General features: G+C 34.2%; 2 protein-coding genes across 2 annotated transcripts; both read right to left on the minus strand.

The window, feature by feature from the left end:
• Nucleotides 1-129: 129 nt before the first annotated feature.
• On the minus strand, nt 130-16,817 carry LOC132550914 (tRNA (uracil-5-)-methyltransferase homolog A-like). The gene is made up of 19 exons (XM_060215015.1): nt 16,766-16,817; nt 15,662-16,037; nt 14,998-15,086; nt 14,314-14,453; nt 13,606-13,660; nt 12,059-12,113; nt 11,737-11,831; nt 11,567-11,615; nt 10,713-10,776; nt 10,214-10,320; nt 9,623-9,772; nt 8,287-8,390; nt 6,248-6,290; nt 5,305-5,365; nt 4,030-4,151; nt 2,643-2,718; nt 2,082-2,198; nt 1,677-1,773; nt 130-341 (listed from the first exon to the last, which is right to left on the minus strand). The coding sequence occupies exons 2-19, from the start codon at nt 16,016-16,018 to the stop codon at nt 179-181; spliced, it is 1,944 nt and encodes a 647-aa protein (XP_060070998.1). The 5' UTR covers nt 16,019-16,037; nt 16,766-16,817; the 3' UTR covers nt 130-178.
• A 1,982-nt stretch (nt 16,818-18,799) lies between these two features.
• Nucleotides 18,800-21,165, minus strand: LOC132550942 (galactose-3-O-sulfotransferase 3-like). The gene is made up of 2 exons (XM_060215044.1): nt 20,232-21,165; nt 18,800-18,981 (listed from the first exon to the last, which is right to left on the minus strand). The coding sequence occupies exons 1-2, from the start codon at nt 21,163-21,165 to the stop codon at nt 18,800-18,802; spliced, it is 1,116 nt and encodes a 371-aa protein (XP_060071027.1).
• Between the last annotated feature and the right edge of the window lie 1,669 nt (nt 21,166-22,834).

Genomic DNA, 22,834 nt, shown 5'->3' on the forward strand with positions numbered 1-22,834 from the left:
TGAGGTCAGTATCCTGTTCTGTGTTTAAAATAATCGGTATCTTGTTGATATGGTTTATTGATTGATAAACAATAAACAATATTCAACATTACTAAATAGTTCTATAACAGAAAAAAATCAAGACAAAAAAATTGCCATAAAATGCCAGGTTTATTAAAAATTTTAATTTTCTAACATGTTAGGGACTTCCTGGAGAATCTTCCTGGCTAGAATAAGGCTGATCCCGTTCAAACATGATGACTAGTTCACAATGTGGTGTTTGTGGAAACATGTCTACTGGTACAGCTCTGACAGGACGATAGGGTGGTCCTTTGTTGCGTCGAGACGTCTGTCGCGTAAGGCTGATTAACAGAAGAAAATATTTAAAACAAATTACTATGGAAACTACATTTTTTTATATGTGAAGATTAATGAAAAAATATCTCATTTTTTGACTAACTGAAAATAAATTTGAAATATTAAAAAGTATAATATTTACAAACCTAACTGAAAATAAATTTGAAAGCTGAGTACCAGCAGGTTAGTATCAATCTATTTTCATCAAAACCCTAAGCATTTTTTTCAGACTTGACCTTAATTAAAACTGATTTCGATGTTGACTATTGCATATTACTTTTGATAACTTCCTACCAAAATGCATTTATTGTTCATCAAAAGTGTATGTTAAGGATTGAAAGACAAACACATGAATTCCTGCAATATATATAATTTTGTTTTCTTTGGAAATTTCTAGATTCTAGAGTAATGACTTTTATCAGTCCTTGATCCTTGCTTTTACTTTAAAGAAATTTTTAAAAAATATTTTCAATTTGAATAAAAAAATGATTCTTTTTTAAACAAAATGTTACAGATTATAATTTTCTCATGAGCATATCATGCAAAACAAAGGAAAGTAATTGACAAGAAGTGTTTTTGGAAAGGATTGTTACTATCATGAAATGGAAAGTACATGTACAACGAAAAAAGTTGTGCTGAAAGTAAAAATTAGTAGATGTATATGTAGGCAGTAAACAGTAAAGAGTTTTGGAGGGAATCTATGATTGAAGTTGTCATTACATTTCCATGAAATCACATAATCATGGCCATAATATGTCAGATTTGTCTTTTGGAATCTGTTGTCAACAAGAGTATCGGTGAAACTGATGCATGCTCCCTGAAGACAACTTTATTGGACACAATGTTTTACCAAAAAGCAATAATTTTGTAAAAAAAAAGTGGGGTTGAATATGGTATACAGCATATTCTCTTAGTATGACCACTGTATACAACACGTTTCATGCTCCTAGCTTTAATGCAAGCAAAGCTATGCTCATGTCACAAAATTTCAAGAAATGGCAACAACTCTCTACTGAGGGGTCATGGGGTCTGACTTTGCTACAGTGCACCTTGGTTTATATGACTGATGTATATACATGACCTTTCAAAATCATAGCTCAAATGCAGGCAAAGTTTTCCAGGAGCAAAACTTTTCAGGGAACATAAAGATATTTAGATTTTGTCAACAAGTAATTCTCACTCAAATGATTTAAGGTGGTAACATAGAGGAAGTCATATGATTCAAAGTTTGGAGATGTGATGATCAGACTAATATCATTCTACATAATCCATAATCCATTTAAATACAACAATATGGGCTTCACTGTAGATCTATCAGTTACATACATATTTATACTTACTCTAGAAAGTTGTTCATTGCAGCCTTAGGATTACAAGACACAAACACTACTTTAGTGAGGTGAGGAGATCGACGCAGGGCTTGGAACACACTTGACTCTGAAAGTAAGAGAATTAAAAAAAAACTTAAGTGCATTAAAATTATTTTTTCAAATCACAAAATTTCAATGATCTGATTTGTAAAACAAAATTTTTACACAAGCTTCACACATTACAAATTTGCTAAATTTTAAAATTTTCTTATTTAAATCCCTGTATCGGCATAAATTTTACATGCAGCAACATTCTTAGTGATAATCTGAAGTAGGATTTTCCAAATCTTTAGACACATTATTCATCTGAAAACATCTGAAGTGGAATCCACCACAGGTGGAGCCACAGGTCTGACCGGAGAGTAGACAACTTACGAAGTCCTGGTCTGGGTGGATCCACCACAGCCACTACATCCACAGACCTCAGTGATTTCATTGTGCGTTTGATGGCATCTTCCGCTTTGCTGCACACATAATGAACATTTTCTATGTCTGTGAAATAAACAAATAAGAAATAAAATGATTACACATTAAATCTCTCAAAAAATATACGGTAATTTGGTGACATTTTATTATCTTCATGTCACTTCTGATACCAGAACATTATAGTTAATTCAGTATGTTTAGTCGAAGTTTGAAATGGACAGAAACTGGCATGGTCCAAAATTGAGTAAATCACACGCACAGTAAAAAAACCCTAATTAACACAATCTGTATACTTCACTAGAAAAAAGATGTATGTTGACTTTACTGTATGTATAAGAAAGTCATTAATCAAACTCATAATTAAATACAGTATATCAGCACTTACTTTAAGTTATGTCAATACCTATCCCTGCAGAAGTTTCTTTAGTGATAACAAAACTCACCATTTATTTTGGTGGTAAAACCCTCCCCGTATTAGCATTTGGTTTCTATACTGATAACAAAACTCACCATTTATTTTGGCGTTCTCTTTAGCATCACTGATTGCCTGCTGACACATTTCTATGCCGATCACACGTGACACTTTCTGTAAATGTTAGCAATTTATCAGTCCAAGAATCTTTGGGACATACATAGAGTAGAATAAGATAGAATTAGAGGAATGCAGAGGAATAAGAATAAAAGGCATACACAGGAATACAGATGTTTTTTGAATAAGGATTCAAAATCTGATTACAGCGTATTTGCTTGCATCACTGAATTCATTCCACACAAAACCTACTACAGATAAAGATTTTTTCTATCTATGCCTGTAAACATGACTGCATAAAATTAAAACGGTATTCAGTCCTCCATTCTATCTCTCTGAGTTTAAAGTGATGTAGGTATAACTTGATCATAATTTTTCAAATAAAAAACGGACTATTTCAGAAGTTTATTTATAGATATTCTTATTCAATTGATTTATATGTCGTTGAAATACATGCATGTAGAAAAACGAGTAAATCCTTTTGACATTCAGTTTAAAATACACAAGGGATTGATGAATCGGAGACAAATCAGAGAATTAAGGTATATCCATCATAACGGAGAATTGGGACTGGTCATTTACACTTTACTGCTAAATGTATCCACAAGTTTCACCGTTTAATATTGATATGCACCTTTAATACTTGTGAATTTCATGAGTACATTATTCAGAAAACTCTAGTTTAAACATAATACAAAGTTGTATTGGCGATTTTGTATGATTTTAGAGTATTTTTTCTTACGAATGTTTTTTTTTGTTCACACTGATTTCAAGCTGAATGTCTCAGTAAACAACATTTGGTCTTTACACAGAGATTTTCAACAGTCATCTGAGTACATGTTTGAAGAGAACTGATGGGTGGCAAGTTTAATCAAAGATTTGTGGAAATTTTGCAATGTAAGCCCTTGAAAATTACACTTGATGATTTTAATTTCCAAAACACCTGGTCTTATACTCCTTGTACTTTTGCAAGGTTTCCACGTAAATATTTCTTTTTTCCATAACTTGTCCTAGTTTTATTAATCTGGCTTTGGATTGTGATTCTTTTGATATTATCTGTTGTTTTTTGATAAAAAAAAATCATAAGAAATAAGTTCTTTAAATTGATGACATTGTTTCAGGAAGAAAAATATCTTTTGATACTAAGTATCAAAATATGACTATAGCATGCCAGATAATGCAAGGATTATCATTGATAATATATATAGTGTTTCAACAAGACCCTGATGTGTCTGTCAGGTGTGACTGTTTCAAATTTCTGGCTAGGAGTAACAAAACCTAATTAAAAATATTTGAATTAAACACTGATTTTGGATGAAAGAGACTATTAAGCAGATAAATAACAGATTTCAAACTCTGACAAGTCACCTTAGCAACACTTAGTCCAATGGTTCCAGTTCCACAGCAGATGTCAAGGACAGTAGTATCTGAAGAAACATTACACCAGTCAGCTATCTGTGTGTACAGGACCTCTGCTGCAGCAGTGTTCACTGTTATAAAAAAAACACTTTCTCAGTAAAATATTACTTTATTAATAATTACTTTAAAAGTTGTAGTATAGAAGGTAGATTGTGGATACTATGATATACATAGAAGTTAGAGCCTACATGCCTTGGTATACGAGCTAGTATCTAGATGCTGTTGTGTAGAAGGTAACAGTCAAGCAGCTTTATAAAGAAGTAGAGTCTAGAGGTCAAAGTATAAAAGCTAGAGACTAGAGGTTTTGGTATAGAAGCTAGAGTCTTGAGGCTGTGATATGAAATCTAGCAATTAGATGCTGTTGTATAGCAGTAGAGTCTAGAAGTTGTATAGAAGCAACAGTCTAGAGGCTGTGATATAGAAACAACAGTCTATAGGTTGTGGTATAGAAGCCACAGTCTAGAAGTTGTGGTATAGAAACAACAGTCGAGAGGTTGTGGTATAGAAGCAACAGTCGAGAGGTTGTGGTATAGAAGCAACAGCCTAGAAGTTGTGGTATAGAAGCAACAGTCTAGAGGTTGTGGTATAGAAGCCACAGTCTAGAGGTTGTTATATAGAAGCAACAGACTAGAGGTTGTGGTATAGAAGCAACAGTCTAGAGGTTGTTGTATAGAACAACAGACTAGAAGTTGTGTAAAGAAGCAACAGTCTAGAGGTTGTGGTATAGAAGCAACAGTCGAGAGGTTGTGGTATAGAAGCAACAGTCTAGAAGTTGTGGTATAGAAGCAACAGTCTAGAGGTTGTGGTATAGAAGCCACAGTCTAGAGGTTGTTATATAGAAGCAACAGACTAGAGGTTGTGGTATAGAAGCAACAGTCTAGAGGTTGTTGTATAGAACAACAGACTAGAAGTTGTTGTAAAGAAGCAACAGTCTAGAGGTTGTGGTATAGAAGCAACAGTCTAGAGGTTGCTATATAGAAGCAACAGACTAGAGGTTGTGGTATAGAAGCAACAGTCTAGAGGTTGTTGTATAGGAGCAACAGTCTAGAGGTGGTATAGAAGCAACAGTCTAGAGGTTGTGTTATAGAAGCAACAGACTAAAGGTTGTTGTATATATATATATAAGCTGCAGTCTAGAGGTTGTGGTATAGAAGCAACAGTCTAAAGGTTGTTGTATATATATAAGCTGCAGTCTAGATGTTACAGTATCTTTTTTCCATTGACCTTGAAAGAAGGCTCCAGGGGATATCCGAAACTTCATGCCAAGCATCTCCTCTTGTATAAACTACAATGATAACAATAAACATTAATAGCATACACTTTTTATTTACTGTGCAAAACTATAAAAATATCTATGGAAGTGTACAATAATTTCACCTTCAACATTTATTAGATGAATGCAATTTTAAAAATCAAATTTTTTAACATTAATTTCAGAATTTTTTTACCTTTATAAATAAGTTAAAATATTTTCATACATGTAATTGGAACAATAGCATTCAATATGGTTACCATTACAGCAGAAATTGTAATAATTACTGGCTAACATTCACACATGTTTAAACATGTAACATTCCCATCCAAAGCAGTAAAAGCAAAACGCTTTACCCAAGGACACAACCACGACACCACAGACCGGCCTGTTTCTCAAAGATACACACACCACCAAGGGTAGTGAGCATCAAATCATACCCCTTGGATCTTCACCCCAGATCACGTACATCAATGTTCTACATGTAACTGACTTAGCTACAATGGCCCCTTTCTGTCGGAAAATAAGCCCCTTGAGGAGGTTATCTACTGGCCCCTGGGCCGTATAATAGCAGGATAAAATATAGCTAATGCCTTTTAAGATGTAATGTACTTAGTCTATATCTTAAGTACTCATCCAGGCAAAAGACCTCAACAAGTAGATATGTACTTGACATTGCATGCTGTCATGTACAGTCTAGACATTTCAGTGAGATCACACTTTAAAGTTGCCCTGTTCGGTAATAGCCCTTTCATCTGTGAACACTACCCTTCCAAGATTGTACATGACTGTAACTAGAGTTTCAAACAAACCACAATGTCATTTACAGATGTGCTTTATTTATATCTTTACATTAACATATACATACCAACATATATATCATGTAGGTGGTCACTGTTAAACCAAGAGTCTTACCTTTTCTCCCATCAGTAGCTCATAGTCTGGTGGATTTGCTGGCCTGAGGAGATAACAATGGTAAGAACATGCTATCAAAACAAAGATATGATATAAGGTTTGCTTAAACAAAAGGCCTAAAGGGCCAGGTATATCGCTCAACTGTTATTCATAAGTATTCCTACTTTGTGAAAATCAATGCCAGTAGAGATGAAATTGATTAATTCCTACACCTAAAGAACTCCACTGAACTAGCAATTCATTTTGATCCTTAATTTGATAGTCGTTGATCCCAGCAGGCTACTGACTAAACATTAGCATTCTTAGACCACTGATAACTTACTAGTTTGTTTTAAGTTTGTTTATTGAAAGAATCAAACAGTTCATCACCTCTGTCAGCAACAAGCCAAAGATCTTGACTTTGGGCTTTGTGGTCCATCTGGATGTCAATATTAAATACATTTGACACAGTGAACATGAAACCATTCTGAGGTCAATGTTGTAAATAAAAAAGAGACTGTGTCCTCTGGCCATTCCATCATATAGTACTGACCAAATGCCTCAACTCTACAAATAATTTGACAAGTTTATTATATAGACTTTTCTGAAAGATTTTTATCATTTAATTCTTTGACATTGAAAGTTAGTCTAGGTCTGTTCTTAAGGTTTCAAACTTGTCAAAAATATGACCTTGGCTCCCTTGCAAGGTCAATAATGAAAAGATTCGTCTGTAAGTTCGCTTGGTTTTAACACCCCATGAACAGCCATATGGTTCTCCTTTTATTAGAAGATGGCTACCTCACTGAACTAGAGGCCAGTCACATGCTGTCCAGAGCAAATTGGGTATAGTATCTCCCCAAAGGACACAACCACAAAAGCACAGAGCAGTCTGTTTTTTGCATCCCATGAAACACAATCTACCATGGCTATGTAGTTTTAAAGCATCCACCTTTGACTTTACTTAAGACTTTGTGGTGTCATGCTCTACAGACTGAGTTATAAGGGCCCCTAAGGTCTGTACTTATTCTTACCTAATAAGGTGTTTATAAAGGCTCCAAGACATTGATTACACTTTACATCCCTTTATAATACAGCTTGCGGTGTGCTTTTCTTTTCTTGTATTTCTTGCTTGCAGAAGAATTTAATTCAAAGATGAATTCAAGTTGATATATGGTCGAGAATATACCAGAAATTACACTTCTACAAGTCATTATAAAAACACTTACCCTTTACAATGCAATACAAATGTAATTTATCAAAGAGTTTGAGAATGATCAATATTAAGTGCAAAGGTAGTAAAATGTTTTTGATCTGCAAATATTTTTTTTATCAAAACAATCAATTTTTTTTTATCTGAATATTTTTGTATTAAAACATTCATATGGGTCTTCCTACAATGTTTTTCAACTATATCAAGTCTTTACTTTGTACAAACATACTTCTGTAATTGATGCTAGACAGTGTCCACATCTCAACTGACTTTGTCAGGTCAATTTGATATTGGTCAATTCATAACCTGCTTGAATTGTGAATAAAATTAGAATCAACTCATATTTTCATCAGATTCTGTATTTCATTATCAATTTTTGGATCTAATGTAGTTAAAATAATGTTCACACATGATATAGATTTGTTTACGTCATATCAACAGCTAGGGTCATATAAGACATGCCAGATTTGGGTGGTGGAGAAAGCCTGTAGTTCCACGAGAAAAACCATCAACCTACAGCTAGCATATTGCAACTACCTTACATATAGGTCTCAATACCGCAACCTAGAGGTTGGAGGATAGTGAGAAAGATGGTCATACACCTTAACCATCCAACCTTCACGGCCCCACATAACAAAGAACATCTAAATACTATTGTGATAACTATACCATAATATACAAAGTCTTTTTCCTCAGTAACCCTTTAAAATACTGTCATACTGGATTTGAAGGCTAAAACCAGATATAAGATTGCCAACATTTAATCAGCACTTTTATATTCATAACTGGTCATTTTATTACTTTATACATCACGAGAATGAAACCAACAATTTCGCTTACAGATAATTACCTATCCTTATAAGTGTGAAAAAAGAGACTGGTCACTCCACAGTCACATCCTTCCCCTGTCGTAAAATAGTCCCTCAGTTTGTTCTTTAAACATTCTAGTTCCTCCTAAAAGATAATGAAGAATAACAAATGAAGATATTGTTATCCACTTCTTCATTCGTGAGGATTCAGCAGCACATTTACTGCACATGGACCATCAGCTGTTTAATGAGAAAACTCCACTTGTACTTGGTGGTTGACATTACTATATAAGATACATACAGCATACCGGTATTGGTCGCTTGTAATATGATTTACACCAGGATACATGGAAAATGTTCATATCGTAAATGTTCAATTAGATTTAGAGTCATCACTGTTTTCATGAAATTGAATAAATGTACAACTGTTTTAAACATCAAATTTAATCCAAGTAATTTTGAATGCTAAAACAGGATTACAGATACATGTACTGGCTGCAATCTTATAAAGTAGAAATACACAGAAAAACTAGAAAATGTCTTAAAGATATGTATCAGTGTTTGCAAAAAATGTCCCATGTGACCTTTGACCTTTTAACCTTTAATGATACTACATGTATATGAGGTATATAAGAACAAACATTTTTTAAGTGAAAAGACAGTGATTCAGAATGGGATACAAAGGGTTATGACAGGATGCAACTGACAGGCTCGAGTAACTCTATATGTTCCTTCATACTATGACAGGGTGTGTAAAACCTGGAGATATTAACCAATGTCTGTAAGACAAACATGATTTTTTACATGACATACATAAATTTTAAGTATCAATGTTTGACGAATTTCTATGAATGGTAATTTTGACCTTAGCTGGTCTTCTGAACCCTGAAACATAAATTCAACTGATATATTGTCATATCTGACCTTTTCATCAGTCTAGAGTGATTAAGGAGAAGACACTGCACAAAAGACATGGATAACACTATATGGTCTCCTTCCCTCAATCAATCATGTTCACTAGCAGCACTCAACACGAAAAGTTTCAATCAATTTTATTTAAAAAATCAATGAAAGTTTTGCGAAAAACAGTAAGCCAACAGTTGAATATTAACGTTCTACAACATCACTCCTAAAACTTTAATGATAATGTATGCAGAATAAAACGAATGTTGAAAGTATATTCATCAAAACACAAAAAAGGTCCAGAACATAGTAAAAATTCAAAGAAAAAATCCTCATAAACAGAAAAATTGTAAAAGAAATAATTCATAAAAGTAAAGAAATTACTGCTATTTCTTTTGCATGATATCCTACAAAGTCCTTTTTAAAATTGAAAATGAGGATTCTTTCCAAAGCCAAGTACAGAAAGTTTCTAACCTTAGGAAGATTCTGGGAGTCAAAGTCTATGATTGCCATGAAGTCAGCACTGCCTTGACAAGTCCGAGTGGTCAGTATCCGCCAGTGGCCTTCATGACTTTGGGGGTCATAGGCACCGTAATCACTGGCACGGATAAACTTCTGAAAGCTCTGCCAAAACATTTAAAAATAACAAGATTATACACAGAATATTTTCTTGTTGAAATTCCATTTCTGTTTATGATTGCATAACACAAATCTCTCACAGTGCATTGTAGTTAATATTTTACTTGGTGCTACATGTATAAATTGCAAATATTTGAAACTTCAGCTTAAACATACAGCTACACAATTTGTAATGTACCACTCATCAATATATTGATAAATGTATCTTGTAATTAAAGCTATGAATGTAAAGAAATATTGACAAAAATCCCTCGATACATGCAAGTTTTTTGAATTACACACATATACCAGCATAGGGATAATCTGTTCTTCAGGATATCTTCTCACTTTGTTTCAGCCGTAATTAGATTAACCTGACATAAATTTCGTACTTGAAGCATAATCATGTGTATAATGTTCCGTTTTACTCTTCATTAACACTGTTACCTTAACAAATTTCTTCATTGAATCTGGCATAATAATCTGGTCATCCGGTTCCCCAACACTTTTGTTGCCCTGCTTATATAGTCCATACCGAAATCCCACGGTATTATCTGAAACACAATTAATATAATTATTGATTTTAACTGTATTGGCGATACTTATTTGTGATATTCGGAAATCAACACTAGTTTGAATGGAAAAGAATGCATGCATTTGTACAGTCACAGTATATCTGTAATTTAGTTGTACTGAATTTGAATAAGATTTTTGTCATGGATGACAGGTTTTTAACATTTATATTAGGATAAGGTAACGTGCCCTTATATTCCTCTTACTTCTTATATGGCTAGTAAGTATATTCAATCCAAAATACCATTAAAAAGTTATGTTTCTTTATCCTTTCAATATATAATAATACATTTATTATTGATATTTATTCTTGAGCAATATTTCTACACAGGTACCTCTGTATCAACCTTGTTAGAGTATATCAGATACAGACCTAAGCCATTGATGTCCTTCCCAATGGTAAATTCACACTTGTTTCTGTAGGCTTCTAACTTAGGCTGAGGAGTAGACACATATAATTGGAATCAGATCATTAGTACTAAAACACCTTATAACTGTCAATATGTCACATCTGCCGGACATTGCTGCTGACATTTAGGATGACTTACTATAGTTTTTATTTTCGAGGGGCTCAATTTTTTGTACAATATTTTCCAAGATGGTATGACATCATGGTAAAATAGACACTTCAAAAAGATCAATAAACATATCCAAAGTCCATTTCATGATTTTCCTGAAAAGCAGCAAAAATAATAATACTGCTAATAAACAAAAATTACAGGACTACTCTTCTGTTACAATTGACAAAGAATTGTATGATAGCTAGAAAAACTTTTAAAAAATCTTAATTTTAAACAGGACTCAATCTATAAATTGAATGTTATTTGAAAATCTACTTTTCTTTCAAATTTTCCCCTAGTTTTAGTTAATTGGGGTTTAAATTCAGATTATGCAGACATGTCAATACTTTTTTTCTTGTTTCTGAAGATGGGACACTTATTAAGTAATCAAAATAAAATCTATGGGTTTCCAAAGGGGCATAACTTTTCAAAAATGGCAGGTAGCTAAATTTCATATAGATTGCACACAACTATGATGAACATGATTGTAGCCAGTGAGTTATTGTTGAAATCAATTCAGTAGTTTAGGAGAAGCATTTTGTACATCATTGCGTCTGCAGATGGATGACCAGACAGACGGACTGACAACCTGATTTTAGATTCCCCCCAACTCCCAACTTTGTTGTGGTAGTGTATGAAAACATGATTCATATAGTATACTACTTACAGAAGCCTTTATGGGTAGCATCTCACAGCATTTACCATCATACTTTGACCTGGAAAAAATAGAAAAATCTTAAGAATGATTGTGTTTTTCCTTCACGATAAAATGGACAGTAAATTATTCTAATGTTACCAATTATTTCAGATATCTTGATGATAAATTAATATTAATACCTCTGGGTTTTCAGCCACTCTCGGAATTCCGGATTTTCTCTGTAGATACGATTAGCCAGTGTTTTCAATATTTGTACCATATCTTCCATTTTCGTCTGAAATATTCGACAGCAACACAAAGTTAATATAAAATCAGTAAAAGTGACATTTTCATGGGATTGAATATGTAATAGAAGTCAAAGGTGAAAACATTTATGACACAAGTCTTTCTTTGCCGTGTCACATTGTAATTATAAAGTATATTGACACTTCACAATAGGATCCTGATCTGGTGACACATGGTGATACCAAGATATTTCTACATGATAAATATACACTGTACCTTCAACTGTTCCTCATAAGGGACGTTCCACAATGGTGATACTGCATTTTTCAATCTACAATTCAACAAATACAGAAGAAAACTGATTAAATAGTTTATATATAGAATGTCTGTCAAAACATGTAGGCTGTGAAACCCGGTTGAAACAGTTCAGGTGATCTGGAATTATTCCACTATACCAGAACGCACTTGTACCAGATGTTGGACCTGATATAAGTAAAGTTAAAAATACACAGTTTTGGAATATCCTGTCAAAAGTACCATATATTTCACTCATACTATAGTTTCGGACAGGTACGGCTGAACCCCTCAAACTGCATATGCCAAATATTCTGCAGTCCAGCCTTGGTCCTGAACTGTACCTGATTTTTCTTGCAGGTTCAAGTAGTCTAACCGTTTCAACTGCTTGTGTGAAAGCGCCCACTGACAACAAGCAATCAATACAGACTCGTTGAAGACAAAAAGGGACAATTTACTAAATTCTTCCCACAAAAATTAATTATTCTCTGTATTTATCTGAAACATGAAGATACAGTGAGTGCCGCTCGTCAGCTATTTTCTTATTCTGATAGCGAGTCTATACAGGGAGTCTCTCTCGTCTGATTCAGTGCGTCTCTACCATCTGATACAGCGAGTCTATACAGGGAGTCTCTCTCGTCTGATTCAGTGAGTCTCTACCATCTTACTCAGTGAGTCTCTACCATCTTACTCAGTGAGTCTCTACCATCTGATACAGCGAGTCTATACAGGGAGTCTCTCTCGTCTGATTCAGCGAGTCTCTACCATCTTATTCAGCGAGTCTATACAGGGAGTCTCTCTCGTCTGATTCAGGGAGTCTCTACCATCTGATACAGCGAGTCTACACAGGGAGTCTCTCTCGTCTGATTCAGGGAGTCTCTACCATCTGATACAGCGAGTCTATACAGGGAGTCTCTACCATCTTATTCAGTGAGTCTCTACCATCTGTTTCAGCGAGTCTCTATCATCTCATACATAGCGGTAGAGCAAGTCTCTTCTCCCTGATACAGTGAGTTTCTCTCAACTGAAACTGATTCCGTTCACCTGATGCAGTGAGTCTCTTGTCAGATACATCAATTCTTAATCCGAGTCTCTCTTGCAGCTTACAGCAAGTCTCTCTCATCTGATACAGTGAGTCTATACAATGCGTCTCTCGTCGGACACATCAATTCTTAATCCGATACAGTGAGTCTCTCTTGCAACTTACAGCAATTCTCTCTCATCTGATACAGTGAATCTATACAGTGAGTCTCTCTAATCTCACATCATGCAATAAGTTTTTATCATCTTACCAGAAACAATGAGTCACTCCCTTCCATTGGACACAATGAGTCTCTTCCTCCCACATTGAGGCACTCTCCCCTCATCTCATACAATCAGCCCCTCTCACTCAATATGATGAGTGTGTTTCAACTGTTACTATGATGTTTTCAACCTGACACAGTGATATTTTCTAACATTTGACAGTAGTCTAGCTGCACCAGCTGATGTAGTAAGTTCCCCTGATATGATATAGTTAAACTTCTTACCTGATTTCTGGAGGTAGGTCATCCTCCATTTTATCTTTTTTGTTGGGAGGTTCATCTGAAAAAACAAAAGAAGAGGTCCATGGGTTACCACTGAACTGTCAGTCATCAGATATCTATTCTTACTTCCATGAATTTCACTATTTCTTGATCAAAAAGATTTTCAACCTTGAACTAATTTGCCCATCTTCTGCATCAACGTTGCCACAAGGATGCTTGCAACTAAATATTGATGAAATATACCATTTTGCAGAGGATGTGCAAAATATTACTTTCCTGTTTATAACCTATGATAATTTTTTCTATTTCCTGCTAAAGAGTGCCAGGAAAGAGATCAGGTCTGAATCTAACAATTTCGGTTAGCTCCATAAGTGTTTCAGGGCTTTAGAAGTTGGGAACAATTTCAGTTCTACCATTTCTGGTGTTTGGTTCATGCTTCACAATATCATGCTACATCTGAAGTATGATACCAGGATATATAATTGATACCAATCTGGTTAAAATCTGTCAGCTGCTTTTGCCTAAGATGTCAGATATAATTATTTCCCATCTGAACTATTTTAAACGAATCTTCCTCTCATGGGGACATGGAGGAACATAGTATGAATCAAGTTTAGTTACACTATATCGGAAATACACATATTAAATAAACATTAATTAATCAGTTGATTAATTCAAGTGTTAGAAGGAAAAAAGAGCACCTATTCCTACCTATCTTCTGTTCTAATTCTCGTTTTCTCTTCTGTACAATGGGATCCATTGTAGCAGATGCTTTCTTTACTTTGAGTTTCCGGTCCTTCCAGACATGGCCAGTAATCTTTCTAGTAGCATCCTCTCTCTCTTCCTCACTTCTATAAAGTTTATATAGAGACAGGAAAACAGAATTAAAACAAAACATATACTAAAATAGATCAATCTTTCTTTTGTCAATCTGAAGAATCAATAATGTATTAATTATATGTCACAGATCAAGAAACTGGTCTTTGAAAGTAAAAATCCATAGCATTTCATACTTCGAAGAAATTAAATTCATGTACAAACATATTAGTACATCAACCTTTAGATTTGCATGTAAACAAATCTGTCTGGAAGGCATTAATTTTGTTCCATAATTAATTGATTATTGGTATATACATTACTTAAGTTTAATTAATTATCAACCAATAAAATCATAAATGATCCCTCCATTAAATAATTGCCATGTCTCTGATCTTACGAGGCAATAAAATGACACTATTGTGTGAACTTTATGTACTCATTCTTCTTGTAATGTAACTACATGTATATAACCCATCCTCTATATGAATATTAAAAACACATCAATAAATGTGTATATTAGCAGAATGTTAGTGTTCTGTGTCAAAACGGTTTTTGAAAACTATTACTTGTACATACCGAAATGTTGCAAAAGCAAAACCTTTCCTTTCTAACGCCTTGATTTTTACTGGTTTCACATCTAAAGTTGCCAACCGCTTCTTTAATTGCTGCAAAAGTTATCAAAAAAATTTTGATACAGAAAATACCTGGCAACTAGAAATTATAAAGTGTAAATCATGATTTTAAGCTCTGCTGTTTGTAATAAAGGAAATCATGATCTCAAATATCATTGAGTCACTGCAAAACCTGCCTGGCATGCCTGAAAATGTCCAGAAAATCTTATTTAGCCATACCAAATCCATAGTCTGTAGTAATATGTGTATCATTTGCTTCGATTACTACTTTGAAAAATTTCCTTTTGAATAGCACTTGAACAATTAAATTCCTATAAATTCAATCATTGTTCAATATAGTCTTTTTATACTTGCAAATCTGTGATAAGTTTTATTGAAATTTGTTAAAATAAGGATTTATATTTCTGAATTGATGACATGGATTAAGGATTGAAGACCATAAAATGTCTACTAGAAAGGCTTTGATTTATACAAATATGGGCATTAGAGGATATCATCATTTGGCATTTAGTATCTTATTTGCTAGGAAGTCACTGGCATTTCTTTCAAAACATATTCTGACAAGAATGATATCTTAAAAGCAATTTGATTGATCATACAGTACTTACTTTAAATCCAAACCTGGGTAAGTTAAGAATTTCTATTTTGAATATTTCAGATGTGAATAAGTCAGTCCTAGATGATGCTGATGGATCCTGGTCTTTGGATTCTTCTTCGTCTTTCTCATCTTCATCTTGAACATCTTCATTCATTTCAGCATCATCATCCTCATTTACTTTGATACTTCCAGCTTCATCCTTTTCGACAATGGTGCTGCTAGCCTCTGAATGCTCGCTGACACTTTTATCTCCAATCTTGTTGCGATTGTCATTAGAGGAACTGCCTAATCCATTGTCTATAAGACTTCCTGGTGTGTCAGGTGTGATGTTACAGTGAGTTTCTGGGGCTGCCTGATCATCTTCCATTCTGAATAACAGTACTGATCTATAAAATACAAGCAATGTAATCATAATTTTATAATTTACATGTATTAACCATGTTAACATATATATCAGGAAGAACACGAAAGATTCTGATCTCCCAATTCTTCTCTTTAACAGCATTGTGTGTTTGTACGATGAACGATGCTAAAACGAGCCATTATGAAATGAATCTCGAGACTTCCTAAATCTCTGGGAGATTTTCCCATTTACATGTACCACTAGTGCTTGCATCTGCTATTTAAAACAGTCAGGTAAAATCACCACTGAATACAGTTGTATAGTAAATTATTGATTATGGATTTTACTTGCAGTGTTATACAACGGGTGTTTAAAATTCTGACTGTAAAGTGAGCAATATTTATACATTGATCATATAAGAATTACTGCGACACCCTTTTTTTTGCATGGTGTATGTATTTCTTAGCTTACAATCAGAATTTCAGATACCTGTGGTATGATAATTCGAGTAAAATTGAAAATCTATTACAATGAAATATACTTTGTATAGTCAGGGACGTAGTTACCAGTTATCTACTTCCTTGGTAGAGTACACGACACTATTCAAGTGCCTGTGTATGTACATTATTGTATGTAAAACAATCATCATTTCGCATTCATGCTCATCATAAACAGAATTTGGCATTTTACGACTTTCATAACTTAAGTATTTTCGAGTACTACCCGGGGATTTGAACTTATAATATTGTTTTAAGGCATTGTCAATCTTACCTAATTCTAACATCTGCATTAACGTTAAATGAACAGAAAATGAAAGCACACGCTGCTTCCGGTGTCTGAGCAAAACTAAAATACGGACCTGGTTAAAACATATTTTCCGGAAAAATATAAATATGTATAGAGATAGAGTGTTATTTATTTACTTCGTTATTGCATTTCTTTTTTATTGTGTGTGTTTACGAAAACACATTAACCTGCATTTCTTCATTGTTATGATAATCAGTAAAAAAAAATTGACAGCAAAATTGTACTACTTTTTTGATGGGTTCTTTAGTCTCTAGTCATTTTTCAGCAAATTTGCTTTCACCATGCCACACTCGCACCATGGTGTTTATGTTAGATCGTTAATTCAAAGTGTCAAATTTAAACCATTTTCAAATTCTAAGCCTTGTCTTGAAGTGTCATCAAGATCAAGTCAAGCTCATATATACGCTTTGTACGTGCCTGTATGTCTATTCCAACATAGTGAAATTTCGCGAAAAAAAATGTTTACAATAATGTGCTATGTTTTATCTTAAAGTTTAGTTTAAGTTACGAAAATCTTTCCACTGTTCGTAGCAGCAGGGACGTAGTTAACGTCCCCGGTAGCAGGCTACTTACACGAGTCACTCACAGAATAGCCTCTAGAGCAAACGGGTCTCAACGTACGTGTATGTGAACAATATAAAGTATAATGTACATGTACTGAAGGTGGCGTTTTAAACTTTAACTTGTTGTTAGATACCGGAAAAGAGATGTAAGACTTTCATTGCAATTGACTGATCTTTGAGTTGCACTGATATGCGAAGTGATTTATGTGAAGGCAACCGTTTCAAGTGCTAAAGTTTCCGGCTTCAAATGGGAAGTAGAACGTGACCTCTGCCAGGTGCGACATTACCGTTCGGTAACCAGCTAGCTGTAAAAGGATCCGATGTAGAGGGAAAACCAAGTTAATCAGACATGTGAAGGTCTGAAAATTAACAGAACCAGATATATCCTTTCTGCATAAAGATTGTAAAGACCAATTTTAGCGTAGCGTAGACGAATTGACTACAATACACTAGCTGTTACCATCTTGTGTATTTTTTTTTTGGTCTATAATATGTTTACCATCTCGTCGCACTATTTCGACCTTGGGGTACATAGGGTTATAGTACAGCCGAAATAGTTGGAAAATTCCTGACCATCTCGTACACTATGTACGTCAGCGCTGAAAACTGGTCATTTGTCTGATGAAGCCGGTGACCGTGTAATCATCGAAATACATACATTACAAACCCGAAAAAATGTTGCAAGACAAACTGAGGCAGGTTGTAATTTATGAAAATGTTATTGCTTGTAATATAATCTCCATCACATTGTAGCACGACATTTTTGTTCCAGGAAAGGTGTAAGGAACATGAAAATGATACGAGAAAGAGCACAGAGATAAATCAATTGTGATTTCCATTCATCATTTTCTAAATTAATTAATTTTACCAGCGTCTCAAGGACATGGTGCATAAGTTTTTCATCTTCTTGTCTTCTTCTTCTTCATTTCAAAACATTTACACGGACAAGAATCACCAGTATATATTATAATATAATCGATGTGTAAAACATTTGAAAGTACGACCTCAGGATATAGACAAAAGTCGTTTGCTTTTGGAGATCTCCGGTTGAGAAACATTCTTCACATGGATTTTCGAAGAGTGTAGGTCCTCTCTTGGGTTAATCCCATCCATCATCGCAATGACTACAAATAATTCTAACCTCCTTCCCCTTCATTCCCTTCCCTCTCAATAAGTTGGCTGTAAAACAATATCTTGTTATAGTGATCACAGGGTTTGGTAAGATTAGAAATTGTGCGATCTTCTTTATGAAGGCTTTGGTCGTCATATGTTGTGCCTGAAAGTTCGATTTTTGTACCAGACTAAAATAAGACCATGTGCATTGGACATACCATTTAATGAAAGCAAACATTTATCTTTAAACTTAAATTCCGAGTTTATTACAGGCGGCTGTTTATAACGATTTTCTCAGTTTTAGGCGGAACTGGAATCTGGTTCACAGGTCTGTTTTTGTTACACGGAACTTGAGCCTGGTTTCCGGTTCTGTTTTTGTTACACGGAACTTGAGTCTGGTTTCCGGTTCCATTTTTGTTACACGGATCTTGAGTCTGGTTTCCAGTTCTGTTTTGTTACACGGAACTGGAGTCTGGTTTCCGGTTCCGTTTTTGTTACACGGAACTAGGAACCAACTTCAGACTCGTTTAGGTATATCGATATACAGTGTGGTGATATAAGGTACAAGAACACTAAAAGATGAAATATATCTGGCTTTGTTTCTACTCATTTTCGTTTTAAACTCGCATTTCAAAAGATTCATGAAGACGCCATAAGTCTCCATTCATCCCACAATTGTTCAAGTTCCCATTATTCTATTGAGTTACGTAGTCGTTGTAGCACGGGTCTTGACTTGGCAGCCTGATATAAGGGTTTGGTCTTAGTGTTAGTTTATTGAGAAAAAAAATCATAAAATACGACTTTGACGTCGACATTAAATGGATATATAAACATTGAATAACTCATTTGTGATGATAATGAGTTATTAACCGAATGAAATACAACGTATTTAAATACATTAAGATATTGAATATATATAAAGACTCGACCAATTTTTAATATTAATACAAAATTAGGTAATATGACGTCATATACGTTTAACATATAAATAAACGTGTGTCTACAAAGATCCTTTAAATTTTATCTGTAATTAGTTTTGATTCAATTGTCATTTGTACATTGTAGGCTATGTGATTCTATATATTTTCACTTTAGTATTTACAAAAACAAAACAACAAGCAAGAAAGATAGAAAAAAGAACAGAACGCTGCTTTTGCCTGTTTTGACGTGATTTTATACCACCATCTTCGAAAAATAACGAAATATAGTGCCCTTCAACTAATGACAACATTTTATAATCTTTGATCATTTATATATGGGAAAAAATCTGTTGAAATATATCCCGTAAGAGTTTCTGATATCCATATCTTCGCAAGACATTTCACGAAAGTTGTAAATATATATATAGAAATTACTCACAAGAAATCCACGTAAAATACTACAACAAAAATGTACTGGCCCTTATCGATGTAATGCTAGCCAGTATACTCTTGCCAGTATTAGTATGTTTTATCACCGAGTTCCATGAATGATATAATTAAAATTTTGGCGTAAATGGTTGCACGGTGTTTGAACTGTATAGTAATCCTAAGACGTATGCAAGTCACGCTACATACCACATTCATCCATAAAATATTGATTTTATTGCCATCTTTGTTCATTGTTGCTGCTTTACATCACATTTCGTGTTATGATATACATCATGTAGATTGAAATCCCTTATATTTTCTATCCTACATTTTTCATTTTATAATATCCCATATTAGATTTCAATAAGATAGAAAATTTCCTTTCAGAAATATGTAATAATTTACAATCTGCAATTGTCACTGTAAATGGTTTGTTCCACGTGGTTTCCTCAAATTTTAACACATCAGATGTGTCCTTGTTGTATTTTTGTAAAGAAATACAGAATTCGTTATATCTTTTACTTGCTTGTTTAAAATAAGCAAGCTCATCATAAAAGTCTGGAGGTTGATGTTCAATTTTTTCCTGAAATTTCTTTTTAAAGAAATCGTATAAAGCGTAATCATACTGGGCTATTCGTTTAACAAGCTGTTCTTCTTTAACACCAAACTGAAAACGTGGAGGAAATCCTCTTCCATTAAGTTTAGCACTGATGATATCTTTCACTTCCCATTTCAGAAGCCTTCTCATTAAGACCATAGACTCGGCAAAACGCTCTACCAATAAAACGAGATCAAGTTCTTTATCCAATTGTTGGAGATATCTACGAAATTGATATTCGTCGTATTTAGACGAAAGAAGTTTCAATGGTGTTCCAAAGTCACGTGACTGTGTGTTAAATACACGGTGATCCGAAGTCGACACGAAACGTTGATTGCCCAGTGCGTCAGTCAGAAATGTACGCACAGGGTTATTTCCTGGAATATTCAATACCCTATTCCGTTGGTAATAGTTTACACTGGACGCAAACTGTTTGAACGGTTCTCGTACAATTCCTATGTAAACGGAGTCATTTGGAAGAAGTTTATCGAATGCTGTTCTGCTGTATGTAGAATGCACACACATTAAGTCATACTTCTTTTGACCTTTTGGTGGCGGGAGAAATTTTTCACGTACTACCGGCGAGCTCCATAGGAGTCCGGTTGTGAACCTGGGTTGGGCAACAGATAAGTTATGATGATACCCGTAACGGTAAAATATATTTTGCACGCTAGTACTAGCGGCTTTGTGGACCTTTATAAAAGCCACGTGGTGTATAGGAATGTCTCGACGATTCGTCATTATTAATCCCTGTCGGCTTGAGTTATCTTTCTGGGACAAACTGGGATTATAATCCGAAACACGAGGAAAAGTCCCATCGTTTTTTTGTTGCCGATTTTTGTCATGTACGTAGTTTTCACGAAAACTGTTTTCTTTAAAAGAAGGCGTAGAATATGTTGGACGCAGAGAATGACTTGAAAGGATGATCAGCGAGAACAGCAACAGGCAGGCCGTAAAGAACGCAGACCTAAAATATATATAAAAGAAAAAAGATAGGAGAATTATACCCGTAAATTATTTTGTAAGTTACTGCATAATATGGGTCATATATCACTTCAATAAAATAATACATTTCATTAGCATGGAAATGAGTCATATGATATTATACTGTTTAGTTGGTATTATTCGCGGGACTCTTAGTTTCGCTATTTTTTCGGACATTAAAGATTGCCCAAAATTAAACACACAAGAAACGTTTTTACATTTAATCAAAATTTTGTAATTTTTTTCATCCTTTTAGCCCCACGAAGTAACATTCGCAGTTTCTGCATCACACGTTCGTAAATGAATTGTAATAAGACAGACTATAAACAATAAGTATTACATAGCGTTTATGTTAATTCGTTGAGATATTTATTTCGAATTGATTTCGATTGCAATCTTTGCAACATAGATTATTGAAAAAGAGAGAGATTTTTTTTTCGTATATATCCCTGAAAAACACACATTAAACCGGTATATTTGATACAATCTCCAACTCCTCTATAATTATTGTCTATGCCTTTGTTAATACATGTATAGCATATCTAAGGAAAGAACTGTAACTACTTTAAACATATACAAATCTAGGGATGTTGATTTAAAGTCTAGAATTACATAAACATACATACAGGATCGTACATGAGTTTTCATTCTATAAGTTTGAATGTTATAAACAGGGATTGCCACCTGAGTCGGATTAAAATAATGCATATGCTTTTTATTCCTTTTGTATGTTTATATACCGGTGTTGTGTTGATATACTCCCGCCCACCCCTCTCTCTCTCTTCCACCATATACCTTATTTGTGCCATGTTTTATATACCTGTCCATCTTGTTGATATTGCTCAATATTATTGACTAAGGGGTTAATACAATTTTGATATCTTGTATCCAATCCCTTGTATACATTTTATACAAATATGTTTTTTAACAAGCCTTGGAGAGCAAACCTTAAAACGAGTTTCATGACATGTGATACGAAATCAAAACTAATTGAAGATACTATTTATCACATAACTCAGAAAACGTATATTTAGACAGGTTTAAAGTTCCGTATATGGAAGACAATATCAAACAGAGGCGGCCATTTTGTTATGTCATGTTTCATTCATAGTTCATAACGTAACATCAGAAGAGAAGAAAAATACCGATGTTCCACGTATAATACTAAGTGACAATACATACCAGTAGAACCATTTGTTTATCTCCATTATGTTAAGGGAAAGGTTGTTCTTCTTCAATATTCATCAGAAATAACACGAAATTTGTCTGGAAAAGTCTCCAAGACTAATTGTTGTGGTCAACATCATCATCGTGATCATGTCCTCTATAAGAAGTACACGTATCACACAACTCGCCTCATGTCTAATGCTTTTAGGGAGGTATTGTACACGTGTAGCACATTGGTTAAGACGATAACGTTTCTGTC

Source organism: Ylistrum balloti, unplaced genomic scaffold, assembly GCF_031769215.1.
Source record: "Ylistrum balloti isolate Yb309-2 unplaced genomic scaffold, AGI_CSIRO_Ybal_v1 Utg370158, whole genome shotgun sequence".
NCBI lineage: Eukaryota > Metazoa > Mollusca > Bivalvia > Pectinida > Pectinidae > Ylistrum > Ylistrum balloti.

Bases quoted from the DNA above. Each gene is read 5' to 3' on its own strand.
- LOC132550942 (XM_060215044.1), bottom strand. From the start codon at position 21,165: ATGACGAATCGTCGAGACATTCCTATACACCACGTGGCTTTTATAAAG. The intron at 18,982-20,231 runs GTAAATTATTAC...GTTGGTTCCTAG, and splicing joins TACAGTGACAATTGCAGATT to TTCCGTGTAACAAAAACGGA.
- LOC132550914 (XM_060215015.1), bottom strand. From the start codon at position 16,018: ATGGAAGATGATCAGGCAGCCCCAGAAACTCACTGTAACATCACACCT. The intron at 14,454-14,997 runs GTATGTACAAGT...TAAACTTTATAG, and splicing joins TTTGCTTTTGCAACATTTCG to AAGTGAGGAAGAGAGAGAGG. The intron at 13,661-14,313 runs GTAGGAATAGGT...TTGTTTTTTCAG, and splicing joins AGAATTAGAACAGAAGATAG to ATGAACCTCCCAACAAAAAA.